This window comes from Microtus pennsylvanicus, chromosome 3, assembly GCF_037038515.1.
Source record: "Microtus pennsylvanicus isolate mMicPen1 chromosome 3, mMicPen1.hap1, whole genome shotgun sequence".
In the NCBI taxonomy this organism is placed as follows: Eukaryota; Metazoa; Chordata; class Mammalia; order Rodentia; family Cricetidae; genus Microtus; species Microtus pennsylvanicus.
Window position 1 is genome coordinate 100,134,005 of NC_134581.1, and position 25,867 is coordinate 100,159,871.

Below are 25,867 nucleotides of genomic sequence, written 5' to 3' on the forward strand. Positions count from 1 at the left end.
GTAATTCAATTATAAAACAGGTGTATTGATTAGATCTAGTGAACACTAACAGGTCATGACACCCCAAAATACTTTCAATTCACTTGAGATAAACACAATTTGAAGTAAAGATTGTTGAAATAAAATTTTTCATAAAAGAAGTTATCTTTATTTGTATATTTGTATAAATTTGTATGATGTCCATTTTTATTCCTACCCAGAATATAGGAAAAGTTCCACTGATGAACAAAATTTCAGGTATTCTTCATTGATAAGATATTACATATTGCAAACTTTTAAATATTAACACCTAGCTCTCATGGATTCTTTTTTTCTGTTTGCCTTCCCTCATTTTCTAGCCCATAGAATCTTAAATATTTTAAAGTTCTGAAATTGACCCCTTAAGACTTTTTATTCTACTTAGGTGTTAAGCTGCTCTACAACCCTAATGCTTTTATATTGTTTTGTTCATATTTATATCTTGTAATTATTATCATTGTGTCTGTCTGGGTATGTTCATGAAGGAATATGACTCTACCACATAGGAAAGTGATGGAAAAAAATCATGACCTTCAGGTCGGCCTCAGTGTTATAGTGAGAACTTTGTCAAACAAACATACAAAGGCAAATGAATAATAAAATATACTCCTATAAGGACAAGAATAAAATTGTCTTGGTTAAGGGTGCAATGCAATTCTACCATTGAAGACTTGCTTGGAAGGCATGCAGCATGAGATTTTATCATAAATCCATCAAAGAACAATATAAAAATAATAACAGTAGAATAAAAAGTTTGTTAAGAATCCAGATCCAACTGAAGCTTCAAATGATGATATTTTTGCTGAGTGAAATGATACTTTCCATTCTTAATATTTGACTCAATTTAATTTCTCTTGTCATCTGTTTAGTCACAGGCTCATTATCATGATTTTCAGATATAACCATGATACTCATGGTTATGACAACTGTAGTCAACTCAGAAGACTAAACTGAATTGTTATAATATGCCTAATGTCACACTAGTAACACATGACACATGAGATTCAAAATTATACTTTGTTTAATTAATTTGATTGAAATTCAATTGTTAGCTAACTTAAATTATTTGATTAAATTAGTTGAATTAATTAAAATTTAAGGTCTAAACAAAGAACTTAGTCATTTTCTCAAATTCATGGTTTAAATTGATGTTTGACATGTATTCTTAAATTTTCAAGTATACTAGAACATTTTTAGTTTGGTGGTGGTTGTTTGTGAAAATATGTGTAGATCAGAGGTAAATTTTGCTTACTCTGTATCTTACTCTGTATCTTACTCTGTATCTTACCTCTCACTGGTCCTGAATATTACTTAGGCTACATTGTCTGGCTAGTCATGACCTAAGATCTGCCTTTATCTATCTACCAAGTTCTGAGGTTACAAATACTCCTAACAATACCAGATTTTTGATATGGAAACTGATAATTGAATTCTGGACCTCATGCATGTGCAAAAAAATGTTCATTCCTCTGAGTCATATCTTCACATCACTCTAACAGTTTTCTGTTCCCTCAGTTATGGAACCCAATGCTGTGATTTTACAGTTCCCCTAAAGTTGAAGTGTTTTATTTTGGGGGGGGGGGTTAAGAATAAATGACACAATAAACAATGGAGGTAAAATTAAGAAGTGTGGACATTATTGCCAGGATATGGTGATGCACACCTTTAATCCCAGCACTGGGGAGGCAGAGGCAGGTGGATCTCTTTGAGTTCAAGGCCAACCTGGTCTACAAAAGCTAGTTCCAGGACAGACTCCAAAGCTAAAGAGAAACCCTGTCTTGAAAAAAAAGCGTGGACAAGATTTGGTATGAGTTCTTCTGTATTAGGACTCTTTGGTAGCCTCCCACATTAGAGCCATCCTTATTATAGCTCAGAAGTCAAGGGCACCTATAGCCCTTATGTGGTACATAAGTGACATAGAGGAAAAAATAGTGGCTATAGGATTTGCCTGAGAATACAGGGAGTAGAAATTTTGGATTGCACTGATAAAATAGACAACTCATAGATATACAAGGCATGAAGACTGACAATTTATATTGAACTTGCTATCACCATCTTGTACTTCAAGTAATGGTAAAAGTTGTATAAAACAGCCTTGAAAACATACATACAAGTAATATATTTTCTAAAAAGTAATATATAGGAATATGTATATATGTATACATATAAGCAGGCAATAACAGCAAAAATTGACATCATTAATTTGAGGAATAATGTAGAGGGTTTTATGTGACAGGGTTTGGAAGTAATAAAAGCACGGGAGAAATATAAGTAAATGAAAGTCTCAAAAATTACAAAATTGCAAAAAGTATATAAATATATACTTCTAATCTCAAATTAACATGATGACAATGCATATATGCTTCATAGGGAAATATTGAACACATATAAAGGCACAGGCTCAATGAAAATACATAGATCTACATTTGAAAGCCCTGGGTAAAAATTTCTCTATTCATTCATTTTTGCCTTTTCTTTTCCAATAATGTCTGTCTATGTAGTTCAGTTTGGCCTTGAATTTGTTCTATATCTGAGGATTCTAGACTGACCTCAAACTCAAAATCATCTCAGCTTGCTAAAAGGCTGGAATGGCATGTGTGCCACAATACTCTACTCACTGGTTCTTGATATCTGGTTCCTATGATCATTTTCATCCTTATATTCATGACCAACTTCATGATATTTTTAATCAGTAGCAGAAATTTTATAGAGGCATCTATTTCATATTCTGGTTAAAGAGATTCTTCCAAACTTTAGAGTCCAGAAGGGTAGAAAAGAAAATAGTATATAAGAATTCTCATATTAACTAATAAACTTATTAATAAGCGGCTTTATTAATAAATAAACGTTATAGTACTTTCAGATAGAACTTTGCTTATTAATGCATTTACTTCTTTGATTACTCTACATATCTTTCTGATACCAACAATCAAAATGTTTTTGTTGTATATTGCATAGAATACCACTTACTAGGTTGTATTGTATTTCCACATGAGAATGACCAGCAGTGACTTATACACTGTTGCAGTCTTCCTGGATGTGTGATGAAGGTCCAGATTCTGTGTTAGGGCTGGTAGAAAGACAGTCAATCATAACACTTCCCATGCATCAGATGAATTTGGGAGGAGGAGGGAGCATATGTATGTATAAGGTATTCCAGATCAGATATGTTAAAATCTGGATCTGGGACACAGTGTATATTTATGAGTCTCATAAGGCTCAATGCACAGAGCCAATAATTAAGCGAAGTGTACCTTCCATGCTATCCAAATCTCTAAGGATCTATTAATATTAATATAGAAAAGAAAGGGCAAAAATGAATATACCAGGAAAGGTATAACTCTTATTAGCTCAGGAAGAGGCTCAATTTTACTCTTCTGATCTCCAAGTTGTAGGAGAACTTACAAAATTAAAACACATGGTTTTAATTAAATGATGCAGTATGAGATTTGATTTTTTATTGAATGATTAATATAATTTTCAGATAATTAAGTTTTTCATATAAAGAATCTGATACAATTTCCATTTTCTCAGTTGATATATCTGAGAAGAAATTGGTTTGATAAATTCCATAATTGTGTATTAGTTTTCAATTTTATGTTATGAAGTTCTGTGTTTTTTTCATTATTTTGTATGACATTTCAGGTTCCTTTCTTTCAAATCATGTATGTTTATATTTTAGGCAGTGATTTATTTTTTCTATTCTTTTTGTGATTATAACGTAATTATATATTTTCTCACTTTTATGTCCTCCCTCCAAATGCTTTCCTGTACCCCTTTTTGTGTTGACAAATTCATAGCCTCTTTTTACATTAATATTTACTATGTTAAAGATGTAAATACACATATATTTCTAAATATAATCTACTAATGGAAGCCTGAATAATCTGCATAAATATTTCATGGTGTCTTGGATATGTCAGAATTCAAAATTTAGATCAAGGCTATACCCATCACAATCATTGCCTAGAAGAATTACAAACTAATTTGCATGACTATTATATAGATTTGTTTTCAGTACTAGAAGGAAAACTGCAACCCAAGGAAGTTGGTTACATCCACAAAACCACAGACAATAGATGATCTCATAGCAGCAAATCCCAAAGTATGGAAAAACACACAAAATAACATCACCACCAATGAAAACTAAAATAACAGGAGACAGCAATCACCAGTTATTCATATCTCTTAATATAAATGGACTCAACTCACATATAAAGAGGCACAGACTAACAGATTGGGTACAAAACCAGAATTCATTCTTCTGCTGCTTACAAGAAACATACCTCAACCTCAAAGACAGACATCACCTCAGAATAAAAGGTCGGGAAAAAATTTTCCAATCAAATGAACCTAAGAAACAAGCTGGTATAGCTATACTAATATCTAACAAAATAGACTTCAAACTAAACTCAATCAAAGAGACAAAGAAGGACATTTTATATTAGTCACAAGAAAAATCCACTAAGAGTAAATCTCAATATTGAACATCTATGTCCCAAATACAGGGGCACCCTCATATGTAAAAGAAACACTTGAAAAGCCTAAATCACACATTAATCCCCACACAATGATAGTGGGAGATTTCAACACTCCACTTTCACCACTGGACAGGTCTGTCAGTCAAAAAACTAATAAAGAAATAAAGGAATTTGTAGACTGAGGTTTCTGTCCTGCCTAGTTCCCGCAGTCATTAAGTCCCCAAAAAATCACACTGAGGTCTACGTTAGTTATAAACTGACTGGCCTAGTAGTTCAGACTTCTTATTAACTCTTAAAACTTACATTATCCCATTATTCTTATCTATGTTAGCCACGTGGCTTGGTACCTTATTTACCAAGGCAGTCATATCTTGCTTCTGTGTCTGGATCACGACTGCAGACTGTGTCTCCTTCTTCCCAGCATTCTTGTTGCCTACCTCTACTTCCTGCCTGGATGCCCCATCTATACTTCTTGCCTGGTTACTGGCCAATCAGCATTTATTTAAAATATAAGTGATGGTACAGGCCATTGATCCACATCAAGAATTAACAGATTTTATGACTCAAATGGACTTAACAGACATCTATAGAACATTTCATCCAAACATAAAAGAATGTACATTCTTCTAAGCACTAAAAGAACTGTCCAAAAATTGACCACATACTAGGTAACAAAGAGGACCTCAACAGATATAAAAATATTGGAATAACCCCATATATCTTATCAAATCACCATGGCTTAAAATTAAAATTCAACAGCAATGCTAATTCCAGAAGGCCCACAAATACCTGGAAACTCTGAGATTACATCTTATACCTGTAAGAATGGCCAAGATAAAAAGCACTGATGACAACTTATACTGGAGAGGATGTGGGGTAAGGGGAACACGCCTTCATTGCTGATGGGATTGCAATTGGTACAGACCCTTTGGATATCAGTATGGCTATTTCTTAGAAAATTAGGAAACAACCTACCTCAAGATCCAGAAATACCACTTTTGGGTATATGTCAAAAGGATGTTCAATTGTACCACAAGGACATGTGCTCAACTATGTCACAGCCAGAATCTGGAAACAACCTATATGCCCCTTGACTGAAGAATGGGTAATTAAAATGTGGTACATTTACATAATGGAGTACTACACAGCAGAAAAAAATAATGACATCTTGAAATTTACAGGCAAATGGATGGATCTAGAAAACATAATATTGAGTGAGGTAACCAAGAACCAGATAGACAAATATCATATGTACTGACTCATAAGTGTCCTTTAGACACAAGGCAAAGAAAACTGGCCTACAATTCAAAATCCCAGAGAGCCTAGGCAACAATGAGGACCATAAGAAAGACATACTTGGATCTACATGGAAAGTAGATAAAGACAACATCTCCTGAGTAAATTGTGAGCATGGGGACCATGGGAGAGGGTTGAAGGGAGGGTAGAGAAAGATAGGTGACCAGAGAAAGTGCATAACTCAATAAAATCAATAATAAAAAGCAAAGATTCATTTTCTTAAGATTTAAATAATTCTTTTGGTTTCCTGAGATGGAGATGGTTGGCAAGAAAATGCTGAGTGTTTCATTCTAACATTGCTTGACAAGACACTAATATTTACTGGAAGTCAGTCATTACATTAAAGTCATACTTAGTGAGATTGGAATATACCAGTTTATGAAAAATTAGGCAAGAACCATTGGAATGTCTTTGAAACTTACCACCATACACTATGTAATATCTCAGGTATAAATCAGAAACATTGCCAATTAAAAATTTTGATAGGTATGTTCTTTGTGTCTTAAGGCATTCTATAATCATTTTCAACATCATATTCTCAGCCAATTTATTTAGAGAAGAATTGGGCCATGGAATAATTTATTCTGTTTTGAGTCTTCTTGGGCTCTTTCATGTTAGCTTCTAATTTCTCTTCCACTATGTCCTTCAGCAATGTCAAGAAAACAAAACTATTGTCTACTCAGCCCTAGCATATTCTGAATGCTATTAAAACCATGACTCATCTTACTTCCATTATATTTACTTTGTATTTTTCCCCTTTCTTCCTCATCAGGGTCTCATTATGTAGAAAGAGCTGGTTTCAACTTGAGATCCTTCTGCCTCAGTCTCATGGGTACTGAAATTTCAGATGTGAGCCACCTTACCTGGTGTCTTTAATAATCTTCATGTTGACCTCTTCAGTAAGTTTTTATTGAAATGTCTTTAGTATATACAGTGTGATAATAGTCAATAGAAATTATCTTTTATTGCATATTTAAACTCTTTTCTTTTGAGTTGCTCTTAAATATAATTCAATGTGTGAACAATTGATAGGTTTTCATTTACTGACATGAAGATAATCAGATATCAATTAGTTTCAACATGGGAAAAATGGATGATAACTATCTGGGTGCAGAAAATTGTAGAGAGAGAATTTTGAGGGATACCAACTGGCAGGAATGTATACACACTGAAAAAGGAAAGATGAAAATTGAGACATTTTAATCATTATGCAATAGGAACACATGATACTGAAACTCAATTTTGCTGAGAACTGGGATCAGATACTATATGGCTGCTAAATTTAATCTGGAGAAAATGTAGGAGAGAAAAAAATTAGGTGTGCCAGTGACTTGTCTTGTGTTTTTAACATTTTCTTATATTATTGTATGGGAAAACATTCCCATAACTATCCTCTATCCACTCAAGAGAAACAAAAGATTCAGTATCTTCTACTGTGTGCTTTTTAAATGTCAGATTTGGGCAATTTCTACTTTTTCACCCTCCCTGGTTCCCTTTTGTTTTGCTTTTTAAAACAACGAAGAGCTCATTTTGTTAGTTCTGGAGGCATTTAATTTTTCAGATACTATTAAAGGGACATGGGACCATCTTACTGGAGATTCAATTTTTTAAAAAGATTTATTTATTATGTATACAACATTCCTTCCATGTATGCTTGCATACCAGAAGAGGGCACCAGATCTCATTATAGATGGCCGTGAGCCACCATGTGGTTGCTGGGAATTGAACTCAGGACCTCTGGAAGAGCAGTCAGTACTCTTAACCTCTGAGCCATCTCTTCAGCCCCCTGGAGATTCAATTTGACAGCAAAAATAAAGCTATACATTTTTTTCTTCCAGTTTATAAAACAAAATATAAAGACTATATGCCCTGTTCTAAATACATGAAAAACTCTCTGAAAAATAACTATATACACTCAGGAAATAATGAAAGGCTGTTCACTGATAACACACATTGGTCTTCAGTTAATCCCATGAATTGTAGACATTATTAATTTACACATGTAGGCATTAATTCACATACGTAAGGAATCTGAGAGAAGCAAAATGGTGAAAAAGCAAGTGGGCATTATATGGCAGACAACAGGGTAGGAGTTGCAGGTGATGCAGAATGCTCCTGTTGACTAGATACCCTTAAATGAGGTAGTGACAATTGGGTGCATATTAAGGGAGGTCCTAGTATACAAAAACCCACCTTATGAGATTCCTGTGGAATGCTGACTTTGGGCTTCTGTTTACTTGGTCAGAGTCCTTCTGTTTAGGACATTGTCTCCAGCACTGCTATTTTGGGGGTTCCACGTTTGACCTAAAAATATTTACCCAGGATTATGCATCCCACAGCACCAGAGATTTAAGAAAGGTAAATTAGAACAGGAAGAATAATCCAAATGACCTATTTAGCAATAAAAATCCCAAGATGCAGATGCTTGTTCACCAAGATTGACCAGCTGCTGGATTCCATTCCCAGCCATTAGGCCTCAATTCTATGGCAAATTTCACAAAATACCACAGTATGACAACTATCCATTAGGCTCATTTCTCTACTAGGGAACATGCCTCTAAAGAATAATTCAAGAGTGCAACACGGGGTGACAACCACCATTAAGTCCTGGGCTTCCCTAAGGCCTGCCATAAAGGTTTCTTCTTAAGCAAAGTGTAATTCTGTCAGGTGGGCATGATGACCTCAGATAATAACTACTGAAAATTGAACAGCATTAGTTAACTAAAATAATTCTAAAAATATGCAACATATTTGTTGTATACTTTACCACATGTTGTAACTGGCTCAATGGAGTTGCAGTCTCTTTTCTCTGTTTCCATGGTTCAAAGTATAACCTGGGTCCATGACCTTAAAGAGATTTAAGGATAACAGTGTTTGTGGAATGCGAGAGCCTAAGGTAGATCTCTTAAGCACAGTAATTTAAGTTTAAAACATAATTTAGGATGTCTAATTATTCAAAGCCTCCCAACACTGGAAGCTTAGAGGATGAACCGAGCTGGAGCTTTTGAATTTCATGACTGAGGAACTCTTTTCACAGATATGCATTCCTGATTGAAACATAATCCAGAAGTTAACCATCACAGAGTATGAGTACCTTATAAGGTAGTTCATATGTGCTACTTTCATATTGAGAGCACCAGATAAATGAAAATGAGAGCATGATCACTACTAGGTTTGATTGAGGGAAAGATTTTATTGTAGATATGAGCCACGGGCATCTGGAAGGGTTCAGACTGAACCAGACCATGATAGGCTTTGTACCATATACATTACACACATCTGATCCCATATGGGTCTTCCAGGTTCTCTGGCACAAGATAATGCAGAAATTTATTGATTATTGATTGGAAATGTGTTGAAGGCCTCAAAATTTCATAAGAAACATGTCAATAGCAAAGGTTTAGAGAAAGAGTTTTCTATTACATGGCAACTAGCTAAGGAGATTATAAAGAGATTTTCTACTTGCTCTTTCTATAACCAAACACCACTACCTGCAGAGATTAACCCAAAGGAATTAAATCTGGCAGATGGAAGTGTTCCACTTTGCAGATTTTGGAAAATTAAAATATGTACACCACATCATTGACACTTATTCAGGTTTTTAATGGGTAACTGCTTTGAGCTCAGAAAAGGCTGATTCAGTAATCACACATTTATTAAAAGTTAATGGCCATTATGGGTATACCTGCATGAATAAAGACAGATAATGGTTTAGCATATGTCTCTAAGGAAATGAAACAGTTTTTTTGCTTATCATAATATAAAACATATTATAGGTATAACAAACAATCCTACAGGTCAGGAAGTTATAGAAAGTTCAAATCAAACTATAAAGAATATGTTAAACAAACATAAAGGGATGGAAAATACCCCAGAAATAGATTACATAATGCTTCATTGACCTTGAATTTTCTTAATGCTAATGAGAAAGGGACAACATCAACAGAGAGACATTTGATAATAGAAAAGTCTTATGAATTAAATTAGCCTGTGTATATCAAGAATGTGTTGACCTTACAATGCAAGTCAGGAGACTTGCTATGTTTGAGAAGGGATTTTGCTCTTGTTTCAACAAGAGAAAAAAAGCTATAGATACAATCAAAATTAATAAAAATTCAGTTTGAAAAAGAAATCTTGTAAGAAAGAGAAATGATGACTCATCCACAGAGTGACAACCAATCAGGTATTAAGGAAACTTCATAAGTGTTGGGAGCAGGGTTCTGTTAATGTCTTTGCAGGAAAATACTCATCTTAAAAAAAAATCAAGAGACTGCAGACATCTGGATGCCTAAAGAGGAAAAGATGATTGTCTAGATAGGGTCACTAAGCAAAGAGAATTATCATCTGAGGGTAAGAATCTCTGAATATTAAATAGAAAAATAGTCATGACTCACTTAAAAATCAAAGCTGTGTTTGGAGTTGGGCAATGCCTCTGTCCATCTCTAAATCCAATATTGTTAAAATAAAAATTCAGAGTTTCTGTCTCATGTCAGGAGCCATGGTATGGGACAGAAAGAAGAAAGAGATTTAGAAAAATATTTTACTCTTTTTCATACCTATTTTTGTTTCTATTGTGCCTTTCATTGAATATATGTCTGTATAAATAATGTTTAAGTTTTCCATAATGAACAATGAATTTTCCTGCAGTAATCTCTGAAGTTTCCAGGTAGAAGATGGAGCTCCATAACAACTCCACATAGCTGATATGACGTCATGATGCTGATAGCACCACTATAACACCTGTTTTGGGTACCAGCTGCTCAAAATGGTTCCAACTTGGTTAGTTGAAATGGTGCACTTTTTACAATGTTCTGGCCAGAAGTCCAAATAAGAACCTCAGAAAAACTCTACCAAATACTCAGAGACTATTTGCAATTATACTAGACAATAATCTTGAAACTTAACCATCATTTTACTTTCACAAGATCTCATAGAAAGAACATCACCCCAGGACAGCTGGAAGTAATTCTAGAAGACAATGGCCCCTCTACCAACAAAGTTTGTCCCCAGGGTTAGGGGCATCATTTAAGAGTTAATTATAACTGTTATAGGGTTTGGCCTTGGGGGGAAATTAAGTAAGCTCAGGAATCTCTGAAAAAAAGGAGGGGAATTGGATAGGATAATAGATAAGTGTGGACTTACACTAATAATAATAGTAATTGAATGAATATTTGTGAGCTATTATTTATAGGCAATTTACATTAGTATAGATTCTTCTATTTTATACAAACTTAAATTGTATTAAATATTTTCATCTACAATATTTGTATACCTAGGCAAAGTTATTTTGTTATATTATATGCATGCGTGCTTCTACCTCTGCTTAAGACATTTTTTATATTGATACAAGATTAGGATATATTTGTCATATTGCAATATATATTTTTACCTCTGATCAAGATACTTATACATTGTTTACATCTTGAAGTCATTGTCCTCATTCGTTGCACAGTCATTTAAAGATTGTTTAATATTCTAATATGAAGTCTTAGTCTTTAAGTTATATAGGTATTAAGAATTATAGGTTAATAGTCATCCATGTTTGTCATACTTATAGTTAATCAGGTTCTTTAGATACACAGAAATTGTATTATGCATAGATAGGTAATTTTCAACCACTTAAAAGAGCTGTAGAATATTGCATTTAAATAACTAGGGGTCTGTTGACATGAGACACAATTGCTTCGGGTAGCACCAATCTATTTCCTGAGAAAATGTTGAGCACCAAAGACACTTCACTTGGAGCTTTTTTTTTTTCTTGGCAAAATTGGCCTTTGGGTAAGGAACTGTCCATGCATTGATCACCAAAAAAATGTACAGTGTTTGGAAAGGACAAGTAGGATACAAGAAAAAAGACTGTCAAATCTTGTCAAGACAGGGTAAGATGGTTTTGAAATTTTTCCTGAATCTGAAAATGGTCTGTCAGTTACTCTAGGCCTTAGCCAAAGTTGGTTGCTCCAACTTTGGAAATGAGATTTGGGGTGATTGCCCAGTAGCCAGTTGTCTCTGTCATTTGTTGCACATTTGGGAAGTTGCTTGATTGCACTTCCTTCTTACTCAAGTAATATCATTTCTCTTCGTGGGTCTTCGATGGGGTTGAAGACCAGATAGTTGTAGTTACTTTCCTCTCATGACTTGGCCAAGTTAATTATAATACAAGACTTAAACTCCTTAGACTAGGATAATTATTGAAACATTTAGCACATGTTTCCTGCTTGATACTATTTGTGCTGGTTGTAATTCTAATTTTTATACCTAATATTTGTTTTTATTGTATATAATTTTGTATTAGGCTGAGAACTCTCTTATTTAAACTACAGGCAGTAGTCTTTAAGTTACTTGGGCATGGCCTCTTATACTATAAATGCTGATGTAAATGTATGGTCACCCTCTCTTCTGACTGTGGGATTCGGTTGCTGTTTCTCATTCTAGCAGAGGACTGATCTGTGAGTCTTCCCTTAAATAAATAACCCTTTATTATACTCAATTCTGAGCTTGTGTGAGATTTCTTTTAAGCATCCTTCTTCAACAGCACACAGAGGGTAATCGCATATTATTTCACAGATAAATGTATGGAACTAGAAAAAAAATATCCTGATTGTGGTAACTCAGATCAAGAACAGCAAATGTGATATGTAATTATTTATTTGTAGATGTTACCAGTTAAGTAATTAATAAGAAAGCTACACGTCATATACCCAAAGAGATTACTTATAGAGTAACAGACTAGATGAAAATGATTGAATATGTAGTTATGGATGAATGGTGTTGGGGGCTGGAATGGAAGGATCAAATCAGGAGAGGCATTAAAGAGAATAATGAGGAAGATAATGTGACAAGGGGACTCTAAAATTAGGGGCCATTTGAGGGGTAGTTTGGTAACCTAATACAGTACAAGCTCCCTAAAATGTGTGTGTGTGTGTGTGTGTGTGTGTGTGTGTGTGTGTGTGTGTATATGGACAATATAAATCAAATCACAAGATAATGGAGGAGAAAGAATCCCAACTATTCATCTTTTATTTCCAAATGAATTTTCCAGTACTGGAAATGGGTTTTATCTAGGTGAATTTTTAGCCAAATTGGCCTCATGGGATCAACCAAGCTATCCAGGCTTTTGTTAAAGCTAAAAGTTCCTCTCAACAAATTAACAGCAAGGCCTATTGCTGAAGACAACACCCACATAACTCATTAAACAGGGATAAGTCAAGCTGATACCTACCTGGAATCTTTACCCATATGGGCTGATGTTCTTAGTAGTGGAAACTACTCTGTAGGTTATTAAGGAGAAAGTAAATACTAACTCAATAACAAATTCTTTGATGTACAATGGTGTCCTCATTGTCATGAAAATCCCTAAACTAATAAAACATTTTAAATGCTACATTATGTAGGTCTTTGAAAGGTTTGAAGACCATCTATCTATGTAAAATATATCTCTATATGATCAGACAGCATACCTATCTTATCTAAAATTTTGATTGTTATAAATGACTAACCACTAACCTATATTTTCTGATTATCCTATATAGTTCATAATAATAGCTTTCAAAACTAGAAGTTTACCTTAAATTTTCAAATGAACTTTATAGGTACAATAACTTAAACAAAAGTAGAAGCATATATACAATGTTTTGTTGTAATAGGAAGGAGTGGGCTGTTTGTTGTCCCAGATGCCCCGCTAGCTTACACTGAAATAATCACATAGAAACTGTATTCATTTAAATACTGGCTGGCCCATTAGTTCTAGCCTTTTATTGGCTAACTCTCACATCTTGATTTAACCCATTTCTAATAATCTTTATGTCACCATGAGGTCATATATATATATATATATATATATATATATATATATATATATACAGTGTAACAAAATTGATTTTGAATTTGTACTCCTATACCAAAATCCATGCCTGTGCAAAATATCTGAAATTAATAGTTGTCTTTTTATCCTATATTCCCCTAAATATAACAAACATTTATGGCCCACAAAATAATCAACTACTACCCACACAGCCTTTTCTCTTGGGAATGTGGATGGTATGTTCTCTAGATTGCTTCCTCCTGAATGTAGGCAAAGTATTTTTAGAGTCTCAAAAAGATAATTTGAGATAATGGCCAAATCCTTGGAAGACTGGTTATAACCTTTTTGATAGATAACACACATGTCAAGTTTCAGGAGATCTCCGTGATCAAACCATATCCAAATTAACTTGGAACTAATCAATAGTCTCTTGTTTCCTGTGATGACAAAAGCAAAACCTCTTCTCCAAAGAATTTTTTATTTCCATGTGACAAATACATTTTAACTTTTTAAAAGGTAAAGGATTCTTAAAATATCTAGACTGATTTATTTTGACAGTCCCTCTTTCAATTCCAGGTCTCTTAACAGATGTCCTTTGCTTTTTCACAATCAAAAAATTCAAAACCAATACAATACAGTACAGGATCCAGACTTCTTGTGTGTTTTCCATTTTTACATTATCTTTTCCTTTTATGTTACTTTTACTGTCACTTTAAAGAATTTACTATTTTTAATCTATTTCTATGACTGCCTATACTGATTTTCTTTCTTTCTTAAGCCTATGCACATTGTAAAACACACAGAATCCTGTTTAGAGGTTTTTTTCCCATCTGGACCTCTTTTAGTACTTATCTTTACCCCCCCCCCCCTTTGACTGTTAATCTATACCTGGATCCTCTGTGTATCATATACGCAGGCTCCACTCACTCTTGGGTCCACTTGTGGAGACCAAGCCCAAAGCTTGTGCCCTGGTTGGAGGTATGTGACCAAGAACTGCACTAAATCTTCCTAGCTGTGGACACCAGTACTTGCATTGCCTCAAGTGGTTTTGACTTAGGTTGCCATTTCTAGTTTCTATTTAGCACTTCAGACTGAACATTAGCACCTTTAAAGAGGTGTGGCTTTTTATTTTTTCAGTTTTCTTAGGTTCTAGATGAATATTTGAGCTCCATGCATTGGGCACCAAAATATTATGTGCTGTTTTATTCTTTTGACTTTCTGAGGATCTGTCACCCAATTCCCAAATAAATCACATACAGAGGTTTATTTTTAGTTATAGACATGCAGCTTTAGCTCAGCTTGCTTTTTATCTGCTTTCCTTAACTTAAATCATCTTGACTACCTTTTGCCTCTGGACTTTTATATTTGTCTATTTCTGTATACCTTTCTTTATTTTCTTTCTCTATAGCTTGCTATATGTATCTGGGTGGCTGGCCCCTGTTGTCATCCTCTCCCTGTTCTCTTTCTCTTTTTACTCTTCCTTGTTTTTCCTTCTATTTATAGTCTCTGCCTGGCAGCCCTGATTATCCTTCCGCCTGCCTTGCTATTGGCCAGTCAGCTCTTTATTAGGATCATTAGGTGTTTTAGGCAAAAATTCATGTCTTCACAGTTAATCAAATACAGCATGAACAAAAGATGCACACCTGAAAATAATATTTCTGGACAAATGTGTGGGATACTCATAATAACATAAACAAAATTGTGCATTCCTTCTCTTGTGTTTTTTAGAGAACTCTTTAGGATCTGGACACAGACCAAAGCTTGATCCAAAAGGGTCTTTTAAACAAAATCCAAAAGGGGGTTTGAAAACAAAAGCAAAACCTCTTCTCCAAAGAATTGTTTATTTCCATTTGGCATTGTGTTGTAGCTAGCATTGTAGAGAATCCATAGATGATATGGATGAAATATTTTTAATCTAGAGGGCACAGACAAAAAGCAAATTAATTTATAAAGAGAAGGCCTAATTTAACAGGACTGTGCCTCTGGAGAAGATGAATATTCTATGTGTCTCAGTCTACTCCCATAGGGGAAACTGGGAAGAATAAATCACTTCCTTCACCCCCAAGAAGGAAACTATAGAAACACATTATCAAAACAGCAATTTATTTAATGAGAGGTGAGATAAGTAACTCTCCAAGTAATAACTCTGTAACTTTTACCCCAGATAATAACCCTTGCCAGTTATCAGTTTCAGAAAGGACCTATTTTGAATCTGCACTGCTGGGCATATAATAATAATATCCATTGTTGGAAAGGAATGATAGTAAAACTCCAGTTTTCAGAATTTCCATAGGGGTATCAGAACTTTGAAAGGAAGGTGATGAGGTGGAGGTAAGAAGGTCATCAGATCTTACACATGTGTAGTTTCGGTGGATAGTTAGAAGTACTGAGGTAGATTGAGAGCAAGGCTCTCCCAGATCCATTTTGTCCTACTGCCCTGTTTCCATCTTTAGATCTCATTTTCTTTCATTTCCTTCTTTGCCTCCCCAGTGCTGGGATTAAAGGTGTTTGCCACCACACCTTGAATTCAGAGGTCTGTCTGTCTGTCTCTGCCTCCCAAGCTTTGGGATTAAAGGCGTGTGCCACCACACCTTAAACTCAGAGAGGTCTGTCTGCCTCTGCTTCCCAGGCATTGGGATTAAAGTTGTATACTACCACACCCAACTACTCTCTTTTTTTTTATTTTAAGGACGTTAACCTTTAGCCCGTGTAGGCCCATATTTCGGTACGGCATAAAGGCCATTAGCCCGGTCTGAGCTGATCACGTAGCTCTGCAGACAAACTGTCTCTACCTTAACAACACCCAGAATGTGCTGCTCCTAGCTTCTTTTGTTAGAAATGTAGATCTCCTGAGGAGAGGTGTTGACTGAAACTGGTAAGGATGTTTGGTGCTTCCCTTCCTTTGTAATTTGGAGGATGTCTTATAGAGATGCTAATTCATGGCCAACTTGACTGATGCAGAGGTGACTTGGGCCTAGGCACCCAGTTGCCTAGGTAATGCCCTAAAGTGTCCCGTCCACCCCCCCCCTCAATTGATGTGGATATATAAAATGTTTGGAGAATAAAAGAGATCTGGCCTTTCCAAGATGATTGTGTAAGTTGTGTCTGATTATTCCTCGCGACTCTGTTCCAGCTGAGTTAGGAAATCTGTGTTGGATCCACACGGGCTCTGCCAAGCCTGCATATATTTTTAACACACTGTAAACCATTTAGAGGTTTTCTTCATCTTTGCATCTCTCTTTACTGTATATCTCTCTTTTTCTTACCACATGAGTCTTCAATTTACCAAGCAATATGGGTAGGATTAAAGCAGTGGCTTTGATGGCTGGATCCAGCCCATTCCTTAGCTTTCTGCGATTCCTGCCTAATGGCAGATGTACCAGCTGTAGTCATGTTTATTGCCACAACTCTACGGCATTTCAAGCTGCAACAGTGTGTCCACAAACAACACACAAATGCTCTCTCTGTAGTTGGACCTCCTGCCTCAAAGAGTCAGAATTAACACTGGCAGGATGGCCCAGAAAGCCAGCATTTTAAAACAGCATGGCTTTTTTCCTGCTACAGCTGAAAACCAAAAAGCATGCGGTCAGCTTTTTTTTCAACACCATCTAAGTGTTTTGTGGCAGGAACTCTTAAAGAGCTGCAGGGTTTTGCAGCTAAAGCTGAGTCAGGAAGCCTCTCTTAAATGAGAGTGCTTGTTTGCCTCTAGCAAGCAGAGCAGACTACAGAAATTGCTGCTACTAAGAAAACATGCTTTACTCTATCTATCCTTTCCCAAGCTTTCTCAGGCTTTCTGTGGATGCAGTTATCCACATGGGTGCCATTCTGTAACATGAGGGTTGGGCTGCTTGTTGGGGTTTCTGTCCCACCCAGTCCCCCAGCCATTTAGTCCCAGAGAAAATCACACAGAAAGTCTATATTAATGATAAACTGATTGGCCCATTAGCTCGGCCTTTGTATTATCTCTTATAACTTATGTTAGCCCATTATTCTAGTCTATGTTAGCCACATGGCTAGGTACCTTTCTCAGCGGGGCAGGTCACATCTTGCTTCTTCCATGATCTGTGCAGGACTGGTGAATGGGCTTCCTCTTTCCCAGAATTCTCCTGTTCTCATCACCCCGCATCTACTTCCTGTCTGGTTGACCCACCTATACTTCCTGCCTGGCCAATCAGCATTTATTTAAAACATGATTGACAGAATAGAAACAATTCTTCCATACCACCATCTAAAATTCACATCTTTGTTTCTGAACTACTTTACAAACTATCCCCAGTAAGGATACTACTGCATGCATAGCCCCAAATCTTTAAAGGAACAATGGAAATCAAATGGCCATTCTTGTTTATTGTGAGCAACAGTGTAGAATCTAGCACAAAATATAGAGAAAGTATGTGGAGATAGCTCAATGATGGAGCTCTTGTCCTGGGTTTCATCTCCAGCACTGTAATATCAAACAAGAAAGGTGAAAGGACAGAATTTTTCCAGATAATGGAGGACTCCAGGAGAAGACATTAGGTAAGTACTGATTATGAAATTGCTTAGGATATTACTAGGATTGTAAGATATTGAGTAGAATTTTTTAAAAATATTTATTTATTTATTATGTATACAATATTCTGTCTGTATGCCTGAAGGCCAGAAGAGGGTGCCAGACCTCTTTACAGATGGTTGTGAGCCACCATGTGGTTGCTGGGAATTGAACTCAGGACCTTTGGAAGAGCAGGCAATGCTCTTAACAACTGAGCCATCTCTCCAGCCCGAGTAGATTTTTTTTTAAATCACTTTATAAAGTACTTTTATGTGTGGCTTTTTTTTTACTTTTTTGTTTACTAATTTTAGTTTTCTTCTATTATCCCCTCTCTTCCTTCATTTCACTATCTCCACTACCACTTAAGCCTTTTCACTTTCTGTATTTCTCTGTTCTGTTTTCATATTAAATGCATTTTATTAACCTCACTACTCCACTCCCTTAAGAACCCTTTATTTATCCTCTTATGGGTTCCTTTCTAGTTTCCTGGCCTCTATGCAAATGCAACCATACAATAGACAGAGAGAGAGAGAGAGAGAGAGAGAGAAAGAGAGAGAGAGGATTCACATAATAGAACATAAAGGACATGCACTATGTACTTTTTGGGATTTGGTTATTGGTTATGTAACAATATTTTTCACATTCCGGCTGTTTTTTAATATTTTCATGGTTAATAAAATTCCATCATGCAAATGTACCACATTTTCTTTATCCTTTCATCAGCTGATTAATGCTGAGTTTGTCTCTATTTATTGGATATTAAGAATACAGTGGCAATAAGCACTGATGTACAAAAATCTCTGTGGTAGAATACAGGGACCTTTGGGTATATGTAAGAACAGTGGAGCTGAGCTATACTGTACTTCTTCTGAACTGGTTTCCACAGTGACTCCTTGAGATTACATTACCAGTGAAGAAGGGTTTTGCTCATCTCATATCCTTGTCAACATTTGTTTTCTTGTTGATAGCCATTTTCACTGGGGAAGAGATGGAATCTCAAAACAATCTTAATTTGCATGTTAATAAAACTGATATAGTATCCTTCACCTTGAACAGCTACTTTTCCTAACACAGTTAAGATTGCTAAAATGGATCACATATCTTGACCAGAACTACTGAACACAAGTCAAAGACTATATTTGTGTCACTCAAATCTCCAGAAAGACAGGAAGGACCTGTGTACTTTTTCCTTTTTGAAACAGTGTCTATGAGTCTCAGATGGCCTCAGCCTTGCTATTCCCCCATCTTAGCTTCCCAAGTGCTGCTTTACAATTGTGTGGTATGTGCATTTGTCTTTTTCTATGCATAGTCTTATTGTATTTCTGGCATGCACTGGTAAGTCCAATAATTGTGAGTTAAGAAAACGATGAGGATATGGAAATGGCACTATACACATCAACATATATCCAAAGACTTTCTCAATCAAGAGAATTTATCTCCAAGGAGGTAGAAACTAAGACCATGCACTTTAGAAAGGGCATTCCAACTCAAAGGAAGAAATCTTATGTAATGCATGGATAAAATAGAAGACAGAATATTAAAGTTAATAAATTCCATTATGAGCCAGAACATTGTATCTAAACACAAATTTAAATGCAGTAAATTGAGATAAAGCTATAGTAAGCTGTCATTACCTTTATGTCCAACTAAAAATATTAATGATAAATGGTGTCTCCCTTTTTGGCTAAGAGATTGTTCATGTTACTTTTTAATTTCTATGGAGGTAAAGATTGAACTCAACATCATACACATGCTGAGTACCCACTACCACTGACCTCTATATTCAGCCCAACTGAATGGTTTGGTGAACAGCCTCTAGTTCAACTTGGAGTTTTCTTCTGAACTATCTATCATTCAGTGAACAGACATTTATAGAATAAGTATTCTTATAGTTATTCCTCTGTATCTACAGACAATGTAATTCCCTTAGGATGACTTTAAATCTGTGGCTGTCAAAACTCTTCTATGAAGTGGTATAGCTTTTGTGTAGAACCTCCATACTCTCTTCTGTATTAAATTACTTTTAGATAATATATATTATAGTAATATAATATAAACATTATTATAGCTTTACTGTGATTTTGAGAAACTATAAGAAGAAATATATATCATACATGAAGAGATTATTATATATTAATATATATATATATGGCTTTTTCCTTTTCTTTTTGTTTTTGTTGTAGATATAATTTTTCCACACAGCCCAGACTGCCTCAAGTTTAAGATCCTTCTGCTTCATTCACCTGAGTACTGCAATTAGAGAAATGTATTTCCATACCTTGCCTGTTTTCCTTATCTTTTTCTAAATGTTTTTATTTTTGTTTTATTTTGTATCTCTCTTCAAGTTGTTGAAGATGAAAACTAAGCCATCTGCATACTAGGGAACTGAGATACTTTTGATGTGTGACCTATTGAATACATGAAGTGCAGGACTTATTGTCCAATATTGTCTGAAGTATAGGAAATATGTAATGAAAATGAAATTGAAAAATCACTTCAATATAGCGAATATAAAAGCAATTAGAAAAGTTTTTTCAATATAAGGAAATTGAAGAAAATGTAAATATGCAGGGAAAATATAAGTGTATGATTGAGTTTTTGAATTGATATTTGGGATTAAGACATATGATAAAGCTAGAAGGCTAGAGAGGATTGAGAAAGCTAATGTAGCCATAGTGAGATTTCCTTTAAAAATTTTCAAACTATCCTTTGTATCAAAGAGAGCAGGATAGTCTGAGAAAATGTCTTTGAATTCTACAAGCTATCAATGCTTATCTAAACATTTCCCTGGGTCTGTAAAATGAAATTATGACAAGGCACAGGGGAGATGTCCATAAAAACAGATTCCTTTTTTAGAAATTTTGAGAGGATATCAATTACTATCAGCTGGGAAAGATGCAATGGAAAAGGCATGATGTGGGATTTCCCTTTGTATGCTAGGAATGTGTTTTACTACCATTTGTTAATAAAAGAAGCTGCTTCAGCCTATAGCATGGCAGAATATAGTCAGGATGGAAGAGATATAGAGAGTAGGCAGAGTCAAAGAGAGATGCCATGTAGCTGCTGAAGGAAACAGACATCCAGGAACCTTAACGGTAAGCCAAGAGCCTCGCGGTAAAATATAAATTAATAGAAATGGGTTAATTTAAGAGTTAGTTCACAAAAAGCCTAAGTTAATAGGCCAAGAAGTATTGCAATTAATATAGTTTCTGTGTAATTATTTTGGGTCTGGGCAGTCGTGAAATGAACAAGCAGTCTCCGCCCCAAAGACACTGTAGGCAGTGGTGGTGGAAACAGCAGATTTGGGCAGTAAACCATATAAAATATTTGGAATAAAATACAATTCTCCATGAATGATTTTGAAACTCATTATTGTAACTATGCTTGCTTTTTTCCAGGGAGAAACTGTAAATTATCTGAAACCAGAGAACTTAACAGCCACTTCAAATTTCATCGTTTTGTGACTTTCAAAAGAAGATGATTTCTAACCACTTCTATTTGGACTGTTTCTGTTAATTTGCTTGGTCTGCATCATAGGAAACCTGTTTATCATCCTGGCCATTGGCTCTGACTTCTACCTCTGGACTCCAATGTATTTCTTCCTTTGTAACCTATCACAGACATTTGTTTCATCTCCACCATAGTTCTCAAGATGTTAGTGAACATTGTCCATCACCTATGAAGTCTGCCTCACCCAGATGTATTTTTTCATGTTTTTTTTTCTGGATTGGATAGTTTGTTACTGACAGTAATGTTCTAAGACCGGTGTGTGGCCATATGTCACCCCTTGTGCTACATAAACCCTCTCCTTTGTGGTTTTCTGCTTCTGCTATCTTGGCTAATCTGTCTGACCTATTCATTGTTACAAACATTAATGTCTTTGAGGGTGTGTTTCTGCAAGAAAACAGAAATTCATCACTACTTCTGTGAACCTGCTCAGATTCTCAAGCTTGCTTGCTCAGATACCCATGCCAATGATGTCTTGCTCTACCATGTAACAGGTTTGCTAGGTATTCTTTTCTCTTACTCTAAATCATCAACTCCATAGTGTGCCTTTTATCTAAAGGGGGGAAATATAAAGCCTTTTTTACTTGTGGGTCCCATCTTTCAGTAGTCTCATTGTTCTATGGTACAGGCCTTGGTGTCTACCTCACTTCTCAAACATCCTATACCTCCAGAGAGTGTTCGGTTACCTCAGTGATGTATTCTGTGGTATTTCTCATGTTGAACCCCTTTATCTACAGCCTGAGGAATAGGGACCTGAGTCAGGCTTTTAGAAGACATTTTTATAGCATTGGAGAGAGATCCCAGTATGATAATAGAATAATGGATACATTAATCTAGGGTATAATAAGTAGTGTATTCCTTAAAAAGTTACATTCTTCTGAAGTCTTAAGATACAAAAAAGAAATACTACTCATGAAATGAGTCCACAGCCAAAGATAATCATGGAAACAACTAAAATTAATCATGGGTCACCAGTAACTATACTTACTATGCAAACATTTTCAAGGATATATATTTGTTAGGATGGGAGAATCAAGTAGAAAACACAGCAAGTAAGAGAAATGAGATGTATACATACCCATCATTGACTCAGTGTCTCTAAGTCATTGTTGTCTTCTGCACAATGCTTGCTGGGCACTGTTTTTCTTAGGCCTCTGTCTGGAAAATAATTTTACTAAGAATGTCTCAAAATAACTTCTATTTTTTCCTACAAAATGTAATTACTGAGCCTTGCTATGGTTAATATTATTATTAGTCATGATGGTGTAGCTCAGTGGCAGAACTCTTGTTTACTGTGCAAGAAACATGGGCTTGATATCCAATTTCTCAAAATAAAAGAGCAAATGGCAGTATAATTTTGTTTTAATCAAAATTCTGGGGCTAGGATATAGTTAGTGGTAGATCCAGTGCAAGCCTCTCTCTCTCTCTCTCTCTCTCTCTCTCTCTCTCTCTCTCTCTCTCTCTCTCTCTCTCTCTGTCTGTCTGTCTTACACACACACACACACACACACAATTCACAAATTCTCACTTCTCACATATACGATATATTATATACATATATATCAACATATTATAATAGGTATGAAAGTACAGAGTGCCTACTAATGAGAAAGTGGAACAGAAAAATCAGGAATTCAAAGTCAGCCTGAAGTTCACAGTGGTGAATAAAGCATAGAAAATAATTTGCTCAATATTGTTCTTGCTTAGGTATACTTTCTCAAATCTTCACATTTAGTTCCTTTTCACAAACATGAAATAAAAGTTGAGTTGCACTTATGAACTTACAACAGCTATGATTACCTACAAAAGATCAAGCCAGTCAACATTCCAGCATAGATGGGGGAGGGATTTGTGAGGCCACACTTCAAAGTGAAGAGTTATTGTGAGTTTATGGCAAATAGTGGTGGGGGCAGTGTTCATCTTTCCTTGGTGGTTTGGGAATTGGTAGGTCATTTATTCCTAGATTGCCCACACCCACAGCATGTATGTAGCACTAAGTGAAGACAATTGGGTTAAAAAAAAAACCCTGAATATGTGTGGGAGACATGTAGAGGAGGATTTGGTAATGGGAATGAGAGAAGTTGAGAGTGGTCTAATCAGGATATAATTTATAAATGTATGGAACTGTCAACTAAATATCTTAGAAAACATAAAAGTAGCTCCATACAAGAATTCTATATCAAAGAACTGATAGGACAAAGCATCTTTTATATATCTTTAAATTTATAGGGAAATGCTCTGGAACTTAGATGCTGTGGTAGCTGGAATGTAATTGCTGCCCTCCCCCGTAAGCTCATAGGGCATTATTAGGATGTGGCTTTGTTGGAGCATGTGTGGTCTGGTTGGAGGAAGTGTGTCACCATGGGATGGGATTTAAGGTCTCACGTGCTCAAGATACCACCCAGTGTTACAGACCGCTTCCTGTTGCCTTCTGATCAAGATGTAGCCAGCACCATGTCTGCCTCCATGGTCCCTGACATGATGATAATGGACTGAACTTCTGAACTGTAATAGGCCACCTCAATTAAATGTTTTCCTTTATAAGATTTGTCGTGGTCATGGTGTCTCTTTGCAACAATAGAAACCTTAAGACAGATCCCAAAACTGAAGCCTACCCGGAGTTGGCTTGAGGAATGCTGAGCCACCCACTTGGTGAGAAGTGGGTATAGACTTGGGCAAATTCAAAAGTTTTACTTGTAATTTTATCATTTATTAGATAAATTCCTGTCTCTCAGCAATAATTATTGGATTGAATAGAGAATCAGCATTATGTGTCTGATACATATATCCTTGATAAGTGGCAGGTGTTTTTGTGAACATTTTGTTTATTTAACCTTCTATTCATGTCAATAAGAGTCAGGTCAAATGACAGACCCTGTATTCTTGAAAGCTGTGCCCAGACACATTATCAAAGAAGCACCCAAGAGTAAGACAGAAACTGAGTGACCCTTAGGAAAAAAGGTTTATTCAGTAAAATAAAATCTCACCCTTCATACACAGATCTCTTGGCATTGGCAAGTGTCTGAAATTAGGTGTAAAAAGATGTTCACCCTCATGTGCACAGACTGTTCACCTTGATCTCTTCTGTTCTAGAAATTATTGCTCTACTACAGTATTTATGAATGAGGACACTACAGGTATTTGAGGTCTGGTAACTGTCATCCTCCCCCCCCGTGGCACAGCCTTCCCTGAGTATTCTCTGATATTTAGGTATTTAACATAGTTTATAGTCCCAATTCATTTTATGACATTAACAGGTGCTCTTTTCTCATTAAATCATGGCTACTCACCCAAAATGCCTCTAGCGTAGTCTCAGAGCACAATCTCTTTTGGTAGGAACTACTGATCTATCATGAATCAGAAGTTAGAAAATGGTACAAGCAATAAAAATAAAGTCAAGGGGTGTCCAAACAACTAAACCCCAAACAAGATACACTAAGATACTGGCCTCTAATCATGAATTCTTGCCTGGAGAAGAACTGAGATTTAGAAGCAATACCAAAGTTTTTTTTTTTAATTTTTTATTGAGAAAAAGAAAAAAAAAGTTTCTGCCACCTCCCAGCATCCCATTTCCCTCCCCCTCCTCCCAACCTTCTCTCCTCCCCCTACTCCGATCACCCTCCCTCTCCAGTCCAAAGAGCAGTCAGGGTTCCCTGCCCTGTGGAAAGTCCAGGGTCCTCCCCACTCCGTCCATGTCTAGGAAGGTGAACATCCAAACTGGCTAGGCTCCCACAAAGCCAGAACATGAAGTAGGATCAAAACCCAGTGCCATTGTCCTTGGCTTCTCATCAGCCCTCATTGTTCGCCATGTTCAGATGTCCGGTTTTATCCCATGCTTTTTCAGTCACAGTCCAGCTGGCCTTGGTGAGCTCCCAGTAGATCAGCTCCACTGTCTCAATGGGTGGGTGCACCTCTCGTGGTCCTGACTTCCTTGCTCATGTTCTCCCTCCTTCTTCTCCTCATTGGGACCTTGGGAGCTCAGACCAGTGTTCCAGTGTGGGTCTCTGTCTCTATCTCCATCCATCACCAGATGAAGGTTCTATGGTGATATGCAAGATATTCGTCAGTATTGCTATAGGATAGGGTCATTTCAGGTTCCCTATCAACAGCTGCCCAAGAAACTAACTGGGGACATCACCTTGGGCTCCTGGGAGCCACTCTAGGTTCAAAGCTCTTACAAACCCTAAGGTGGCTCCCTTAACTAAGGCATGTGCTTCCCTGCTACCCTATCCA

General features: G+C 36.0%; 1 protein-coding gene and 1 pseudogene across 1 annotated transcript in view; both read left to right on the forward strand.

Moving 5' to 3' along the window:
* Positions 1-22,985, forward strand: part of LOC142846355 (ETS domain-containing protein Elk-1-like) — a 37,214-nt gene extending 14,229 nt beyond the window's left edge. Inside the window, exons 3-5 of the mRNA XM_075966761.1 lie at positions 201-237; positions 6,568-6,694; positions 21,526-22,985. Coding sequence (XP_075822876.1) covers positions 201-237; positions 6,568-6,671 — 141 coding nt within the window. The 3' untranslated portion in view covers positions 6,672-6,694; positions 21,526-22,985. The remainder of the gene's footprint in view (positions 1-200; positions 238-6,567; positions 6,695-21,525) is intronic.
* LOC142846832 (olfactory receptor 7D4-like) lies at positions 21,616-22,985 on the forward strand (annotated as a pseudogene).
* Positions 22,986-25,867: the final 2,882 nt, after the last annotated feature.